General features: G+C 38.5%; 1 protein-coding gene across 2 annotated transcripts in view; it reads left to right on the top strand.

Annotated features, from left to right (window-relative positions):
- LOC134535810 (protein pellino) overlaps positions 1-17,392 on the top strand; it is a 298,764-nt gene extending 281,372 nt beyond the window's left edge. For both annotated transcript variants that reach the window (XM_063375094.1, XM_063375095.1), the window contains exons 7-10: positions 3,839-3,937; positions 10,439-10,645; positions 14,557-14,672; positions 16,426-17,392. In XM_063375094.1, the coding sequence (XP_063231164.1) occupies positions 3,839-3,937; positions 10,439-10,645; positions 14,557-14,672; positions 16,426-16,552 (549 nt within the window). In that variant the 3' untranslated portion in view covers positions 16,553-17,392. The remainder of the gene's footprint in view (positions 1-3,838; positions 3,938-10,438; positions 10,646-14,556; positions 14,673-16,425) is intronic.
- Positions 17,393-19,123: the final 1,731 nt, after the last annotated feature.

The following is a 19,123-nucleotide window of genomic DNA, read 5'->3' on the forward strand; positions in this document are numbered from 1 at the left end:
ACAAGTGCTAATATTAGGCCTAGCTTAAAACTTACAGGGAAAATTCTTAGCTTATTTCGTTGTTGAACTATCTTACTATTAAAATACTCGCACAACAGATAGTACTAAAGACAGGCGTATAACAACATTTACCTGGTACACTCAGCTCTTTGCCAATGTCGTTCCAAATTTTTGAGATGACGTCCACATTATGGTGTTCCTTTAACGATGTATTGTAAATTGGTGGGTTGTTTTGTACATAAAACAACAACCTGTCAACATCAACACTAGTAACTGCATCAACATCATCCTCCTGGCTTGCCATTTTCGTTTGACAGACAAACAACTGCTACACGCCACTACCACTGCCTCTCAACTACGATTCTCGCGCATGCGCAGAACGCTTTGCATCAAGCCTCTTGCCCGAAAGACGAAACTTGACAAGGCAGTACAAGGCGCCTTGCGGCGCCGCCTCGCCGCGCCATGCCGTGCACGATGCAGTGTGCGGCACCTCCATTGATAGCAATACAAACCACATCGCATGCGGCGCCTTACGGCAAAACGCCGCGCCGTGCCGTGCCGCGCCGTATCCGGTGTGCGGCCGGCCTTAGAGAAGACGCCGTTAGGCAAATAGCCGTTAGGCAAAACGCCTTTAGGAGAAATGACTTTAGGCGAAATTACTAGGCAAATCGCCGTAACGAATTCATGTTTAGGCAAACCGCCTTTAGGCAAATCGCCTGTTACTCAAGTCTGTATTCTCTAGTCCCCCCCCCCCCTTGAAATCCTCGAAGGGTGGGGAAGGGGTGGTAGGGGGTGTCAGGACTCCGGTGGCCGGAAGTGTGTCGGTCTAGTCCACACGCGAGCGGCACGCACGGCGCGGCAGAGGTCCTCCCAGTGACGTGTCAGCACGCGTGTCCTGGGGACGTGACTCACCGGCGACCCCTCTTCCCCCCCTGTGCGTATTATATAACACTAGGCGATTTGAAAATGGACTAAATTACATGGGAGTAAAACTTTACAACTTAATATCACAGCAAATAACTAACATAAACAGTTTACCAGTATTAAAAAAAAACAGTAAAACAAATACTTATAGAATATCCTACCTACTCTCTGAAGGAATTCTTTAATTTGATTGATAATAGAGAAATTGAACTGTTAATTTGTTGAATGGACTTGTGATAACAGCTGCTTCATGTTTTGCATAAAGTATCAAGTATCACTATAGAGTTAAATTGTGTAACATGTTCTGTACTCTTTTTTTGTAACTTGCATCATGTAAATATTAATGTCTGCACATACATATTTGTATGTAAAGGGAACTACATGTATAACGTGACATGTTCTATATCCCGGAGCCTTGACTCCATGTGGGATCAACGGAACAAAAATACAAAATAAATAAATAAATAAAAATAGTGTGTTAACGACTTACGAACCCTTGGTCCAGTTTATTTTACACGATAAAATATTGTAAGGATAAATTGTGAGTTTGTGTTTCAGAAGTAAAGGCAAAAACTACTGGAATGATTTTATATAAGTTATATATATACATATTTTTTAAAATGAAAATTTTTTCCCAACCAAAATCAAAGTATACCATATTGAGTAATTCTTGGATCACGCTGAATGAACCGTTACAGATATGACAGACTGCCCGTCTGCCGCGGGCATAGGGCGTGCACAAGTATTTGAAAAAAAAATTTTTTTTATATATCCTTATAAATCTTATATGTATTTCATATATAATATTTAGATCTTATTCAAGTCTTTCTGTAATTATCTTTGCCATCAAGTTGACACAATATTAGTTAAACAAATTCGCATGTGAAGACCAGATAACAAAAAAAAATTGTTTGAAACTTGAAATTTAGATAAATGTTTTTTGTATCGATTCTTAAACTATGACTTGCGAAGCTGGGTGGCTTAGCCCCTACGTAATTAAAAAAATATATATTTTATATACACAATATATATATAATAAAAACATACAAGAGGCCCACGAAAATGTTAATTTAAAAAAATTTCAAAGCAGTCATGAGGACTGCCGACAGAAATGAAAACTTAAAACTATAAACAAAAAGTTGTTATTTTTGGATATCCAAATTAATTATTTGATCTTAAATTAAAACTTGTAAATCAAAGTAACTATTATTAATATTAATAATAGAATTAAGGAAATACAAATATAATTTGAAATAAGAAATACTAACTTTGTAAAATATAATTTTGTAACATAAGATAATATTTTTTGATAAAAATCAGAGACGTTTTCGCAATTTTTAGGAAAAAAATATTTTCACACAACAAATTTGTTTTATCACGTTAGTAAAATAACTCCTAAATTACTATAAAATACGCATTACATAGTAATTGTAGGTATTAAAAAAATAAATAATGATGTTCTTAATTTTTAGGTTTTATTGCTACAAAGACTCAGTTTTCTTCGTTATTCAAACTATATATCTATATGAGAATATTAATATATTTTATACTCACTTTTTACTGTACAGTAATCGTATACTTAAGATTTAAATTAAAAATTGAACAAAAACACAATTTGAACACTAATAGGAACTTATATAGTGTTGTCGTTAATACTTCACGTTACCATGTCGATGACGACTTAATACAAATTTACTCCTTATCCAAACCTTCCCATATAAGTTTTCACTTCAAAAATATTAATTTCGAAAAATTCTGTTTGAGTTGCAAACGGATCCCCTCCCTGGAGGATCCACCAACCAAATGTCACGTCTTTAGAGCTCGCCGTGTCTGCGCTACACGAACTGCAGACAGGCAATATGGATTATATATTATAATTTCCATACGGTAAAGATATCGGTAATATTGGCAGCACATCTTCTAGCGCTACAAGCCACAGACTGCTGTCCGCTTTTTTCACCTTCGCTGACATCATCACTCACTGACATACTTTGGTCTGGAAGTCATTCTTCATCGGTATTTTTTATCCAGTGTCTTTCAAAATGCCGTTGAACACTTGCTGCAGTGTTTGCGGCATTAGCGGCGAACGCGAGAATAAAAGAGGACTGCTTTAAGCCGTTGCAAAGGGAATTTACCCAGACACCCACCTGGGTGCAGAAGTCTTCACCAGGAGATGTGGGTTCGGACGGCAAGAAACAGAACCCAGTCGCATGACAGGATGTGGACAGAACTGTTGCGTGTTTTAATGGGGGTTGAGTTGAGCTTTCGTCCAAATGAGACCTATTTGTAGCGCACATGCACTGTACCTAATGTTAAGTCATGCATCATTTTAAGTTTTTAAAAACAAACAGTAGTTCTGTAGTTTTACACTTAAGTTTCTAGAAAACAAAGTTGTACCTACTTCAGGTATTTGTTAAAATACAAGAATGTAATTTAATTGCAATAACTTTTAAGTTTCAGATTTGGACGTACTTGTAAAAATACGCCTTAAAGTAGATGGTAATTATATTAATTAAAATATTTTTATTATTATCTTGTTGTAGAAACACGCGTAATTGTGAAAGTGCGTTATAGGCCTATGTGTCAGACTACAGTTAAGATCCGTATCATCGTTGACATCCAGGGCCATTAGGTTGGATAGCCATGGCGGAGTGTGAAACGGAAGAATGCACTGGAAAAGAAAAAAAAGTACCCCGAAAAACCTCATACAACATTTTTTTTTACCCTTACCCTTACCCCTACCCTTACTCCTACCCTTACCCTTACCCTTACCTTTACCTTTACCTTTACCCTTACCCTTACCCTTACCCTGTCGGTAAGCGAGCCGGGCTCGCTCAGGTTGATGAGCAGAGCAGAGGTGGTTCTCGGGAGACGCTGAAGAGGGAAGTGCAGCGGGGTGTTGTTCGGTCCGCAGGTGGAGGACGAGACGAACGTGTTGCAGGACGGTACCCTCGTCGACCTGTGCGGCGCGACGCTGCTGTGGCGGTCCGCCGAGGGACTCGCCAAGTCGCCGGTGAGTGCCGGCCGTCACCAGCTATTCCATACACGGAGGATGCCCCAGCATGTCTGGTTGATTTCAGTTTTGTGGGTTATTGGGGAGTTGTTAGACACAGATGCTGGGATGTCTCCTCCCGCTGTTGACTGGTCTCCCACTGTTGTAATGCTACCCGAGGACGGACCCGGGAAGTTCGCTTGCATGGTTGAGGCATGGCGTGTAGTGAATCGCAAGGTTCTGATCTGACGACGCGCCTCTACGATACTTTCAGCAACGACTCATGTTGTAGATGATGTCTAGACAGGCATTGTGCATATTGCAGTGAAGATCTTTAGCAAATATAGCATATGTGCCAAGGGACACTGACCAAGTTATTGTTAAATGTTGAAATGCGTTTATTTTCGCTTGAAAACATTATTTTTTGTTTAATATTTTAAATTAAAAAAAAAAAAAAAACTGGATTTGAAACATACGGAAGAGTAGGTGCCGGGTGCTGGGAAGGTTGGTTCCCCAAGTGTTCTAGGAAAGGTTGGTCCCCCAAGTGTTCTAGGTAAGGTTGTTTCCCCAAGTGTCTAGATGGTCTGAGCAAGGAGTGGTCTACTGTTGCGACTGTAAACGATTGCAGTTTTGTCGGAGTGTTATGCTGGAATCACAATCGCACGATGGACGTGGATATTTGTCGAACCAATTACTTTTTCCACGTCCGTGACTTCAGCGCGAAATAAATGGCGGACGCGACAAACTTCCCGATCTGAAGTATTGTATATTTCCATCGCGTCGCTGGCGCTATGTTACTGAAATGAACGCCAAAATTTTGTTTAAGGTGTATGGTTAATTTGATGCGTTGGTAATACCATTATTAATTGCGTACTTCTTAAGATTTTGTTTTTCTTAATTGATCTATCAAATCTCTGAAATGTGTTTACTTGTTTTGATTTTTGAAATCGAATGTTGAATTTTATTTAAACGAGTTTCTCTCAAACATGTGTATTAAAAAAAAATAGCAATCGTTGATGGCTGTGTATGAAATGGCAGGAAACATTTTATACTTAATCGTCAACTTTTGTCCATCGGTGGGTAACGCGATATTTTGGTGTCGCCATCGCGCTATTGTGATCTCGGCCATATCGACAGGGGCGTCGGCCCCACGGCGACCTGCGAAGGACGACTTTCAATCCACGGCATGCTGGACCTGCGGGAGTCCTTGTTTGGTGGGTGGGCCGGGAGTGTGGAGTGTCGATCTCTGTCGCCCGACGGCTTGGGATCCTCGGAGGCCGCGAGCGAGGGTCGAGCCTGCGTGTGACCGCGTCACTTGGCTTGGAGGTGCGACATTAAACCACGGAGTTCCTGTGACGTATTTGAAGCTACCTTCGACCTCACCGTCGCCATATTGCAACAACCCAAAATATTGCGGGAAATGTGATTGACCACGCCTGATGCTGGTTTGAGAGCCAGAATCTAAATATCCCTCTGTTAAACACAATCACATCCATGAAATACGGTTACTTAAGACTATTTCCACAATGCAAGCACATTTCAGCCGAATGTTTCTTCAGGTGTCATGAGTACACAGTGCGTTTCATGAGCTGAACAAAAAGCTGCTTCCAGCAGTGTCCCTTTGTGAAATATGGCTTCTTCGACCACATCGCTGCACGAGGCAGCGGGTCTCCTGTTGTTAACACCGCTTAACCTCCGGCTCGCCGAGCTCTGGTAGGCGTGATCGTGGGCTCCCGTGCACTTTGACCAATCACAGCTCAGCTGGGCTGGTTCAGTACTGCAGGACGCCACGCCTTGGCACGGGTTCTTTTTGATTTTAACATATCAGGACACACATTTTCCAAATCTTGTTTCAACATCCTTTCGTCAGGTGACGAATTTAACACAGCCGTAGGCGTGGAAACTTGAGGAGCCCGCCTAGTCAGGTGTAAGTGTGTGTGTGTATGCTAGTGATGATGGTGGTTCTAGCACGGTATCGTCTCTAAGCGCAAGGTTGTAGACTGGCGCGCTGTCTTCACAGCGTGTATACGGCAACTTTTGAAAAATGAGACGTAATGAAGAAATGACGGTAAAGGTGTAATTCAAGTCCCTTAAGTGCTTTCAAGAATCAGTACCGGTTGTTTTATGCCTTAAAACAGACCCCACTCGGATATGTTGAGTAGTTTTCAGAAAACGTGGTTTTTCATGAAGCTCGGCACACCGTTGTGTGTGTACAGTTAGGCGCGGAAACTTTACCTCCCTCTCCTAAATCTGTGGGGAGCGCTCACATGCACAGGAGATCCTGTGGTTAGTTTGTATGTTAAGTTTTTTATTATATTTTTTAATAAAGCCCTATTAAACACACTGGCAGAACACCAGGCCTTCAGTTGTTAATCGCCCCCGAAGATGGCTGCAACAAGACACGCCGAAACGTCGGGCACACCATCATTTCCATGGACTTGGCTTCAATTCTAAAGCCAAGAATTCAATTAATTGGGCAACTTAAAAACACAGGCAAATTAAAATTTTCTCAGCTGCATACTGTGATTGATTTTTCGAGTATTGAGTCTAATAGAACTCAAAAGTTGTGTATTTGCATGTTGATCAATGAAAAAAATAAGAAATAATGCGTACTTTTTTAGTTGAAATTGAAGTTAAAAAGTGTACGCATTGTAACTTATTTTCCCTTCTCTTAGACAACAGAATGTTAGATTGATGGGAAGATCGTTAAACCTGCTTGGTTGTCGTATTTTTGCCGCAATGCATCCAAACTGATGCGACATCTGGAAACGCCACGCATCACCTTCATTTTATTGTAACATTATCACAATCGCCAATTGCAATTGTTGATCCGGTCTTTTCTCCCAAGTTCATGAATCTCAGTCTACTTGAGAAGAGACACTAGGGGGAACAAAAATTGTTAATTGAACCTAAAAATATTTCGTAGGCCTAGGCATAAAATTTGACAGCGGTAGTACTTACAAAATATTTTATTGGGGTTTCGAAACTGTTTTTTGTTTGCGCCAGTTAAAAATTTTCCGTTATCATTGACACTGCATTTATGACACACGCTACATCGTCGTCTCCGTTTATAAAGTCTTCGTTGTCGGTGGGGCGTTGTACCCTTATTAATTACTTTTGTTTCTTTGTAGTCAACCTTGACTGTGTGTGTCGCGTGATTCTTCAGTTAGGAGTCAGAGTGAATGTGGCTGAAATGTGCGCTTTCTCCGTCTTGTTGACGTCACGCCAACGCCGTTGGAAGATACTCGTTTCCGTTACGCTAATGCGACGATTCGCACCAAGTCTTGGGACGCCTTTCCCCGAGTTGACATGTTGGTGCCTTCGGGTCAAGTAACGGTCCGAGCAGTAAGAAGCTTGTTTTTGTCTTGGCCGAGAAGGCAGTCTGTGCATGCACAGGCCCTGTCCTAGCTGAGCGGACCTGACCTACAGGGCCGCTTTTCTTTTGTTTCGAACATGACTCTCGAATTGGCCAGCTCGGGTTCGTCGAGAAGAATAACTGGGACCGAATAATTTGTCGGGCCCCTCTCTTGTATTTAATGTACACCATTTCAAAACCTATTCTAAAAACACTAATCTTAACGCTAAATGTTACTATGGTCGTAACTCTGTAAACTGTTACATAAACATATCGCATTCTTGTAAGTTTTCCTGTGAAAATTCTGTTAACAATATTTTGATTCCTTTTCTATCAGGGTAAACCCAAATTAAAAAAAAATGGAAACTCAACAGGGATCCCCCCCCCCCCCCTCACAATTCTTCCCCTTGCTATCTACGGCCCTGTTAGCGAGTGAACATGACCGCATTTACTGAAACACAGCATGCTGGTTTTCGTAAACGGGAGATAGCATGCAGCGTGTATTTGGTGACACAGTTTGCAACGTAACATAATAGGGCAGTGCTTGTGTGCATGTAGTGAAACAGAGAGTTGCTCTGAACAACAGTAGTGAAGGCAACGCACGGGCGGCGAGGCAGCCTGAGTCTGTAATTCGTCCAAAGCAAGACGGTAGTTGTTGCCCATGGACTGTGTATAACCTGCTCGTACGTGCCCTGTAGTCGTTACTGTGCTATTTACACGTGTGACTATAGAGTCTGACTCGACAGTAACTCACTCTCCTGTGCGCACCAGTGTCACCTCTACTCGCTTGCGAGCCTCCGTTCTTCTCATGTCCTTCAGCTGCGAAGCCGAGCAGCCTTCTCTTCCCCTGATCGCCAGACATATATGACTACTTGCAGTCTGCACCGCCGAGTCCTAGTCTCTGGGCCGGCAGTGGTCACGAGGCTCGACATGTGATGCCAAACAGGAGTGGTGGGGATGCCGATGGCCAAGTTACCAGATGCCTACAGCGCCTGGCACTAGTTAACCGTATCTTGTAACAGTCCTGTCTTATCTCTGGCAGCAGCTGAGGCATACAGCGAGGAACCTTCGCCGAAATAAAGGACGCGTATCCAACGGTTTGCCATGTCTCGTCCCCAGCACCAAGAGACTCTTACAAGGGCTCCCCCCTAAATATTGTCTTTTTTTTATAATATTTTATTTTTTTTAATATACCCGCTTGTCTGCCATAATATGTTCGTGGTACAGTTTATCAATGTTTTCATAGTTTGTGTAGGGTAAAAAAAATTATAAAGAACAGTTCACCCGACCTCTGTCTGGTACTAGTGTCCAGTGATGAGGCAATGAATCTGCCGCGAGGAGCTCTGTCCAGCCGCCGAGACGCGACACGGCGACACACGAGGTGGTCGCGTGCGCCAGGAAGTGCGCAGGCTCACAGGCTAGCGGTGTCAGGCGGCGGGGGGCGGGAGAGGGGCGGACGTTCTATCAGCCAGCTGCTGTTTCCTTCCGCCGCCATGGGGGGGAAGTGCATTTCAGCACGCCCGCTGTTCCACCGACACGGTCCCGACCCCTCCCTTCCAGGATTGTAAAGAAGCACGAGCAAAGGACGAATGAGAGAATTAAAATTTAGGCAACTTGGCTGCGTAGGTTTACAGAGATGATATTTTAGAATAATTATTGTAATCCTTAGTCTTAGTGGACTGCAATAATGTGTTTCCTTCCCATAATAGCCAGACATGCCTCACACACGGAAGCGGTAGGAATTTTGTTTTCAAGTAATCATACTTTTGACTTTTTTTTTTAAACGAAATCATTAAATAATTGACTTAATAACAAATAATGAAATACAATTAAATAATAATCAAAATATATAAATGTTCAGTTTTCTTTTATCAAGCAAAATTATTATTATCTTTGAAAGATTTGTGTAATGGGAGTGCATGACTTGATGTAGGCTTTTGGACATACGCCATTGCTTAGCAAAATTATTACTTGAAATTCTGTGTGTAAATGTTGGGAGTTTTAAAAGTCTCTTATTTCCTGAAATCTTAGTGAGACAATTTTCATTTTAAGATTCAACTTAAAAAAAATTTGCCAATATACTGGATCTCAGTCTTCACAAAATCCTGGCTACGGCCTTGGGATACATCTCTTTGGTGATGTCCTCTGTAGTTATTCAGCATCAGGAAGAACATGGAAAACCCAGGATTGTTGGGGAAGTGTCTCTCTTGGGTTCAGTCTTTGCTGATTGCAATTCTGGTGTGCCGACTAGTTTTGAACAAAGTGGCTTGATTCTATCTGTAAGAAACATAACTTTGTGCATAGTTTCTTTTGTTACTCTACTGTGAGAACATTATTGTCACTGCATTGAAGACTCCATAAGTACGCTGTGGCTGTATCAATGTTAGGAATGTACATTGGTTGTTTTCTTTGGAAATAGCGCAGGTTTTGAGTCGGAGAAAAATTATAGAACAGAAGTCAGGGAATTAAGTGTTTGGGTTTTGCAGGTTACTCTGATTGAGAAGTTAGTTTCTTGATCACGTTGAAGTTCATATATCTAAGTAACAATGGTGTTACTGAATCTAGAACTTAGAAAGTTTGCTTTTGAAATATTTTTGGTCGAGGTATACTGTGGAATTTTCATTGTAAGACTTTATTTCAGCTTATTTATGTGTAAATACATAAGTTTTTTAATTTACTGGGAATATAATCAAATAAAAACATTAATCCACCAAAATAATTGTAAAAGTTTTATGCTGCATGTTTACGATTAAATAATTTGTAATAAATTTGCTCTAAAACATACATTAATAACAATAAAAATAAATTTAGCAAATATTTGTGTTTTGAAAGTAATTCAATGAGATATGCGCAATAAACAAAATTAAATTAATTTTCCTGATCCATGCACTTTGGTACAACTGTCCTAAAAATAATTAAATTCCTCGAATATAAAACATTAAAAAAAATTTTTTTTTATGATTTGAATTAAGTTTTGGTTAAATGCTACATAATTCCATGATATTACTCACATTTTGGTCTGTGTGGTATATTAACTTTCACGTCTGTGATATGCTGTGCTTCGACATTCACCACGTAATCTCTCGTCCTTGCCCGTCGTGGAGAGGGATGTCTGTTGCGGGAGATGGCGGGAGGAACTGGAACCGGGTGTGGACTGTGCGTGGCAGACGAAGCAGCAGCTGGAGCGGCTGGTGGACGAGCTGAACGCCGGCCGGCCGCAGTGCCCCGTGGGGCTCAACACGCTGGTCATCCCGCGCAAGATCACCATGAATGGCCAGCAGCAGCCGTACGTGTACCTGACGTGTGGGCACGTGCAGGGCCACCACAACTGGGGCCGCGAGTCGGGCGCCCGCAAGTGCCCCCTCTGCAGCGAGGTGACCACGCCCCCCCCCCCCCCCCCCCCCCAGAGCATCGAGTTCTAATAGGTGGAGGCTGGGAAAATTCGTGCTTTGGATGACCCCCTACACACTCCGGGAAATGCCACCTGCTCATTGGCTACTGACTCGCGACACCTGTCAAGTGGGACGCTTGCGATTCGATACTTTTGGTTGAAGGTTTTTCATTGGCTCAAAGTCCTTCAGATAAACTGTGAGCCAATCAGTGAAACAATATAAAGGTACAGTTGTTTGGATTCTATCATATCATGAAATAAATCCGCGAATTTTTCCGGTCTCTACTAATAGGACTCAAAAGTTGTGTATTTGTATGCTGATCAACAAAAAAAAAAAAATACGTTGATCTATAATTAGCGCCAAGAGCCTAAAGTTTGGAAAAAAAAATGCACCAAAATCATTCAATTTGAACCTCACACATTTAAATATACAGGTAAATATAGAAACTACGTACTTTATTTAAGTGGCCTGGTGACAGAAAAATTGATTTATAAACACAATGCGCTTCATTTTGAGTACACACAATAGAACTAAAATGTAAAAAATGTTTTGTGAAAAATTGAAATTTTACCACTTTAAAAAAAGATGCACTGTGGTATTTGAAATTATAAAAGGCCATCTTTCTTAAAAATTCTTAAATTTGAATGAGTTTGTTCACTTCTATTTGATGAGAGTCCATCATTTTACAGCTCTGCCAATTTCACAATTTCGTGTTATTGTATGACCCAGAACTCACCACGAGAATGTGGCTGCAACTAGAGTGCCACCCACGCCCGACCCAACGAAAAATCCAATTAGGACGTGATTAAATTATGTTTTTTTTTTTATAGTGAAGAACAGTGTCTTAAATTCAAATTTTTGATCAAGTTTTGGCTTGTGGATCTGGAAAACAATGTATCTCGAATTTAGCAGTCTCTGTTTTCTTGTCCGCACACTTTTTCTGCAGACACCATGATGAGTTTGTTGGGTATGTCATGGAAATTTTTAAAAAACAAAGTCAAATAGAGTTTTGTCCTGCAGAACTGACAAAACAGTCTCTGTTATCAATCTTTGAAGCATTGGAGGGGGCGTCAACTTACACTTTATCCACTCGATCAGCTCACTGTAGTCCGAGGCATCCAATTTATTGTGGGAATAGTTACAATTCTAACAGACTTAATATTTGGTTTTTGAGTTTCTTTTAGTACCCTCCTATATAACCCAACTCTCGGTTGTGTTCTCTCATCCACTATCATACCCAACAGCATGTTCTCTGAGGGACAGAAAAACGTGTTTCTCTTTATCACAGGATCAATAATTCTTTTAGGGTCACCTGGTAAATGTATATCGTTTGAACACCCTAAAAGAAAGATATAGGTCCATATTTCACACATTGATATCTCTTAATGTTGAACCAGACAGGAGCATATGTCTTCCTAAGCATCTTGAGATCTTTGTAGGAGTTATTTTGGAAATGAATGATCGTAAGGCCGGTTTGCACAAGTCATCCATCAGGAGTGATAGAGATCCAGAGCCTCTTACAGCCGGATCTGAAGCACAAAATCCTGTCTGGATTGCTCTGACAATATCCAGAAGGTACAGTTGGTCTTTACTAAGGTCTGTTTTATCTACATTGATTTCATCTAATTCAGTTGCTTCAAAATTTATAGCGGGTAATTTCTCACATCAGGCACTTACTAATTTTCCCAGAAAATTATGCTGGTCCCGTGGTCTCTCTGTCCAAGAGTGGCTTTGTTTATGGTGAAAGCTGCAACACTTTTTATATTTATACCTGGTTTACATATATTTCTTTCATTACTTAACATTAACACACAAAAATTGTTTTTTTCAAGTGGAGAAAAACATGGTTGTTTGAGGTACATTTAGCCATACCCCCATGTTTTCATAGTTGTTATTATAATTGTTTACATTTTGCCCTGTTTATACCAAAATATAGAGTTGGTGCACTGCTTCATTTAGTACCTATCAGATCACATGTTTTAATGATTCAACAGTAAGTTATTTTAATTTTTGTTAGAATTTAAGTGTTATGGAGATGAACTTAAGTATTTTTTGAAATAGTTTCTGAAACATAAAACTTTATATTTATTAAATGGTTAAGTAAGGTATAAATATAATAAATTGTAAACTGGGTTTGTTGGTATCGGTTAGTGACATTTAAAATACTGTAAAATAATTAGAAATTATCTAACAATCTTAGTAACAAACAAATGCTATGAAAAATCATTTCAACTTTGTTAAAATTTTTATTTACTGTATATTATTTCATTTTTGACTCTTGAAACCTGAATTCGGATTCGAGGGGTGGATGCGAGACACTCTTTGAGATTCGAATTCGAGAAAATTGGGATTCGACCCATCACTATATATATATAAATAATTGGCGAAGTTAGAGCTGAAAAGATTGTTACTTAAACTCATCTTCTTGTTTAAGACTGTGTTTGTGATTTTTTTTGTGTTACAAAAGACCTTTATTTTCAGAAATGTATACTTTTTAATGGCCAAGTATTAAACAGTTGCTGTGGAAATATATAATTTTGACCGTATGACCATTGAATTAGTAATTTTTAATTGCTAGGCCTGTGCTAATATTATAATTTTTGAATATGAATAACAAAATATTAGTATTCAATTCGACCTCGACTACTAACACTTTGAAATAATGAATATTCATTTGCTTACGAATATTTGACATGAGTTGGTCATAGACCAACTTTTACTGTTGATGTCAAGTCATTTGTGCAATTTAAATACCCCTTTTTTTGTTGGTGTTTTAATGGTACTTCATAATCAAAAACATGAACAATAAATAAGTGACTTTTTAAACATGCAAGTATTCAGTTGATTTTTTTTCCACAACTGTTAGACTAAACAACTATGGAAAAAGTCACGTGAACAATTCAAAACATAGCATATTTGTTATTTCAAACTTGCAAACAAAATATTATTTGTATTCATTTCGTCACACACACCAGAAGTGGGGGAAAAATAAAATATCAGCAACCATGGAATACAATACCAAAAAACATGGCCACTCTATTGCGAGGGCCAAGAAAAAAATGCCATAGTTTCAATGGCATAAAAAATTGATAGATACTATCAATCTTAACACCATGTGATACAGTAGTAGCTTACTTGCTGTATGTATCTATGAGGAAACAGGTGATGCTACTTAAAAGTATATAAATAACGTAAATAATGGTTCAAGATTCCATATATAATTAGCAGAAATTGTATACTGCTGAAATAAAATATAATTTACCTGGCTGCCATTAACAACAAAAGCTCGTGAATAACTAGGGTTTAAATATGTAAATATGAGCTTATTTTAATTACTGATTTGGGAATACAGAATTTAAAAAAAAATTCACTTTTTTTGTGAACTTGTTAGCATTGGAGTTCATAGTATTTTATAGTTCGGCGAAAAATTCTGGATCAATATTTATAGTAGCAAGTTGTGGAAAAGGTGAATAGGTACTGAAATGAAAGATTGGTTGGTTAGGTTAAGTTAGATTAGCTGCATAATTAAAAACATAATTTTTTATTTCATAATGTAAATATTGAAACAAACATTTGCATTATAATTTTTTTAGCTGACTTAACATGACCAACCTTTCACTTTCATATTATATTTCTAATTTTCCATAAATTGTTACATGAAGTAAAAAAAAAGTTAAGTGGGATTATAATTATCATTATTATTATTTGAAGTTGAAAATAAATTGGTATTCATAATTGATTAAAAATTATATCAGCACAGGCATAGAATTGCAGAAAGTGTCAACTTTGTCATTCACATTGCAATGCAGATTTCACTTTAATTCACTTATTTATTTACAGAAATGTGCATTTCAATTGTGGCATGTATCTGACAGAATTCCTTCCCCCATTAGATTGGTCCTGTGGTGAGCGTCTGCATGGGGATTGAGCCTGCGTTCTACGTTGATGCGGGCCCTCCAACATTCGCATTCAACCCGTGTGGACACATGGCTTCGGAGAAAACTGTCAAGTAAGCAACACACACTCAGCTGAAAACCACTCCATCTTAAATAGTTTTAAGTTTGCAAAAGAGACTGGGAGTTGCAAATGTGGAAAATCGCAAATTAGAAATATATTGCTGGTCAATAGGAATGAAACATTATTACTTTGAATGTTGTAGCAGTGCTTAGAACCACTGCAATGTCATTAAATTATCTGCCACAACATTTAGCAATGACTTCTACCCTTAAATATTTCTTATACTACTACATTTTCATATCTTTCATTTAGCAATCTAAAAAATAGAGCATATTGCACAGCAAAGAAATTATAATTTAGTTACAGAATTATTAACTAAACTTAGATATAAATTGTTTACAGTTTTTGTTTAAATCATAATTTTCCACTGTCATTGGTAATACAAACCTGAATAATCCATTATTTTGGCAAAACGATGTAATTAACAAATATTTATTGTAACTTATACACCTTTTTTGAATAAGGTTGTTTATTGTAACAATTATTATTCAATGCCCAAAAAGGCATGGTAGTAACTTGTATGAGGTACTTTATTTAGTTTTAGTTTAAGTCATGAGTATATTTTTTGTTGGGGGGTTTGGGAATATTTGTTTCAAAGTTTTGATGGGAAGAAAGCACAATACACCTGACCGTCAAAGTAATGCTGTTCGATCAGTGCGGTTTTGAAGTAACAAAGCCAATAAATTACAGCATGGTCATAGATTTTAAGTAGGATTGTTTTCTTTTACGAGAATTTTTATATCCGCGTGTCCACAATGACAGTGGCACTTTATAGCATTAAATACAATGAAGAAATTAATAATGTGAGGAACCAACAAACTATATTCTGCTCTTTCCTTAATAGCTATTTGCTTCCTTCGTTGCATATTTACCTTCAACGACACCCGTGTGTTCAGCCAACGTTTATTTTACACCATCCTGCAGTTCAGCAACAGTTCTGGAGAGTAGGTAAAGCCAGAAGCTTTCAGGGCTAGTTTACCTTGTGCCTACTAGGATGCGCTAGCGGCAAATCATGGCTGACACACAGTTAGTAAATAACAGAGCGGGAAATTACGTTACAAGGTTAAATAATCTTTCGAATAATAGAAAAAGTTAAAGTAATGCTTTTTAATTCTTATTAGAACCAAAATATATCTCCTTTTATTAATATTATTATTTTGTGACTCAGATTTGTTAGTGCTTACTTAGGAATGTTATGCTCAAGTCATATTAATTAAAAAATGTGGTGTATGAATTTTTAAAAATTAATTTGTTTTATAATCTCAAAATGTTATTAAAAGTTTATCAAAATGTTCTTATAATGTATTTAGAGTTATTATTATACTGTGAATTAATTTTAGCAGGAGCACTGTCTTGATTAAAATGGTAGTCAGCAGGCACACATAACTGATTGTAAACAAATTATTTTGATCAACATGCTCTCCTGTGGAAAAAAAGAAAGTTGTTTAATTTGCGCTGTTTTGATTAGCGTTCTGTTTTCCTGGAACGAATTAGAGCATTTCTTCAATGCATTATTGCATTCGCAGGACAGCAAAAAGTTTTCAATGTAGCATTCTGTGGTTCAGTTCATTATGTAAATTGGCTCCACTAGAACCACTATAGTCATTAGTTTCACAATTCAAACACTCCTATAGAGCAAGGATGTTTATTTTAGTTATCTTACGTAGCAAAATGCACACAATGGAAAATGTAATAGTGGCCACGGAGACCACGGACGATGACGGCCGTGCGTGGGTTGTCTGCAGGTACTGGTCCAACGTGCCGATCCCGCACGGAACCAACGGGTTTGATGCCGTGTGCCCGTTCTGTGCCACGCCCCTGGAGGGGTCCCCTGGCTACGTGCGCCTCATCTTCCAGGACAACGTGGACTGAGCACCCGTGCGCACGTGTACATATTCTGTACAGTTTTATATACAACCACTGGCGAGATGTGTCGTGTCGTGTCGTGTCGTGTCATTCCCTGTTTGAAGTGCAGCCGTGGCCCCATCAAGATCTCATTTCATTTTTACCTTCATTGCTGATCAAAGAATTCTGCACCTCATGTTTAATATTTATTTTGCGAGTGGCTTTGTACAGACGACACTTATAAGTATGTATTGTATTTCAAAGTTTTGAATTCGTTGAGGTGTATATTTTAGTGCTGCTTTTAATTTGAAATGCCGTAAAAGAGAAACTATAAATTGTGAGTGTAAAGTGAAGTTAAGGTAGTTTCCTGGTAAGGTAGCACGTGCAGAACGGCACTGCAGTAGAACTGTGCGTGATTGCAGCAGAGTAGGCATGCTATCTCGAAAAAAACTTTCATAGTGGACCTAGTATGAATGTTGGTGCGATGTAGGTTTATTTTTGAAGTGATGAAAACGCTTGGGGAAAGCGTAGTATTGAAAAAAACAAAGACTGTAATATGAATGATTTTGATTAATGTTTTTGATGAAATGCTCCATGTAACAGTTTACAAATCTATGAAACTTACAGGAAGTTATGTAAATTTCTTCTGTGTGAGGCCAGCTGGAATTTTGATGTTTATTTTATGTGAGATTACATTTAATAATTTGTTTCAAAGTGTACCTAAGTTTAATTTTATTGTGTAAAAAACTTTTGCTGTATTAAAATAGTTTTTTTTATTTGAAAGTGTAAATAGAGTAATGGATACCAAATATATCATTCTTCAAGATGGTCAACAGCAGGTAAAAATAAATAGATTATTCATAAAAAGTGTTTTTTTTTTTAATTGGTAAGTCCAGAGAATTTAAAATATAATTTTCTTGGTTTTTGTTTTATCACACTTCATGAGATAGAAGTTTAATAAGAAACATGTGATTACAGTTTACAAAATCCCTATTGTATTAACAAAATGTAGGTATGTATGATAACAAATATTACAGACATCAAAAGTGACAGGACTCAATTAAAAAAGCACTCACATTTTCAACCACATGGTGGCCTTCATTGGGACTAGAGAAAGCTTTCTGAACATAGAGCTTAAAACAAAATGGCGGCCTGAAGGTGGTTTGTCCAAGCATAACTGAAGGGAAGTGAACTTGAGTATTGTCTTGTCAGATGGCAACAGTGTGTTGATTTATGTGATTTCATGAGTTTCAGTAGTGAGGCCTATATGTTGTGCAGAACATTTCTACATTCCAAATTGTATGTGTACAGGGTTTGTGTGTTGCAATAGCTGTAGTGGTGTAATGGGAGATATGTTATTACAAGTTACGTTGTCTGGGAAACTTTTAGGGGGACTGTTTTTATGGAATATTTTGGATCTTGTTTTGTTGCCTTGTTACTGTATGCTGGAGATTGTCTTTAGTGTAGGTTACCAGTGTGCTGTTGGAGAGTCTAGAGTCGTGAAACCAAGTTTAAGAATTTGATTCAAATTACGGAGACTTAGGTGTGGTGACTAGGGGTGCGATGTCAAGTGGGGACTCTGGCTCGATTAATAATCTTCATGACATGTTTGTGTACCGTCTTGTCAGGAATGTAGACTCGGTGTGGAATGTAGATATTGTGTGTGAGATGCTTAATATCAAGATAAATATTGTGTGCACGTAATGCCAGACTGAACATTAATGAACGTATCTTTGCTTTTTGGGATTTTATGAAGCCTTGAACAGTGCACACATTCGCATGACTGTTTGACTGCGGTGATGCACATTGCAGAAAGTTTTTTCTAGATTATGCAGGTATAGGTTTACATATGGAGCCATTCTGGTACCCATTGTTCTACCTTGAATTTGCAGAAAGTTTTTGCCCTTGAATTTTTAAAGATATTACTGTAAAACCAAATTATAAATGATTTCTCGCTTTAGAGGTGCCACAAGATGTTTACATTTAGGAACAGTTCAGTACCAAGTTCTTTCATTATTAAGTACTTTAAGGTGAGTTTTTCAGGCAAGTTGTAGAGAGATTTCACTGTATAGCCTCTATATTAGGCCTGCCTATGCCTTTCTATGGTGTTTGTGTAGTGCCTTCTATTTTCCTATGGTCATCATATGGTCACACATGTTTTTTTTATCTCCTATCTTTTTTAATGTCTGTACTGTTGTTATCAAACATATACTCTGGTCTTCATGCAATTATAAGAAGTTTTGCCAGTGTAATCTCTACATATGTATATTAAACATACATGGTATTGGCTGTTTTGGCATTCAGGTCGTAAGGAGGTTCACAAATAAATGACACAACTGCTGGTGCCTCCGAACAGTAAATTTTACCCGCAAATCTGAAGAGAGACAGATTGATTTCTCCTACGTTTGCCCAACTACATTGAATATGGCTCGGTAGTTAATGTTGTGGGTAAACATGAGCATGCATGACTTGGTAGCGTATAGAGTGGAGTAGTGTTCTACAGTGGGCAGTGAGAACTGTGTAGACCTTGAAGGGAAGTGTTCTTGAGTCTGGGCTGGTATTCATGGCCCATGGTTTGCAAATCTATACTAAGAGTGT

This window comes from Bacillus rossius, chromosome 10 (assembly GCF_032445375.1).
Source record: "Bacillus rossius redtenbacheri isolate Brsri chromosome 10, Brsri_v3, whole genome shotgun sequence".
In the NCBI taxonomy this organism is placed as follows: Eukaryota; Metazoa; Arthropoda; class Insecta; order Phasmatodea; family Bacillidae; genus Bacillus; species Bacillus rossius.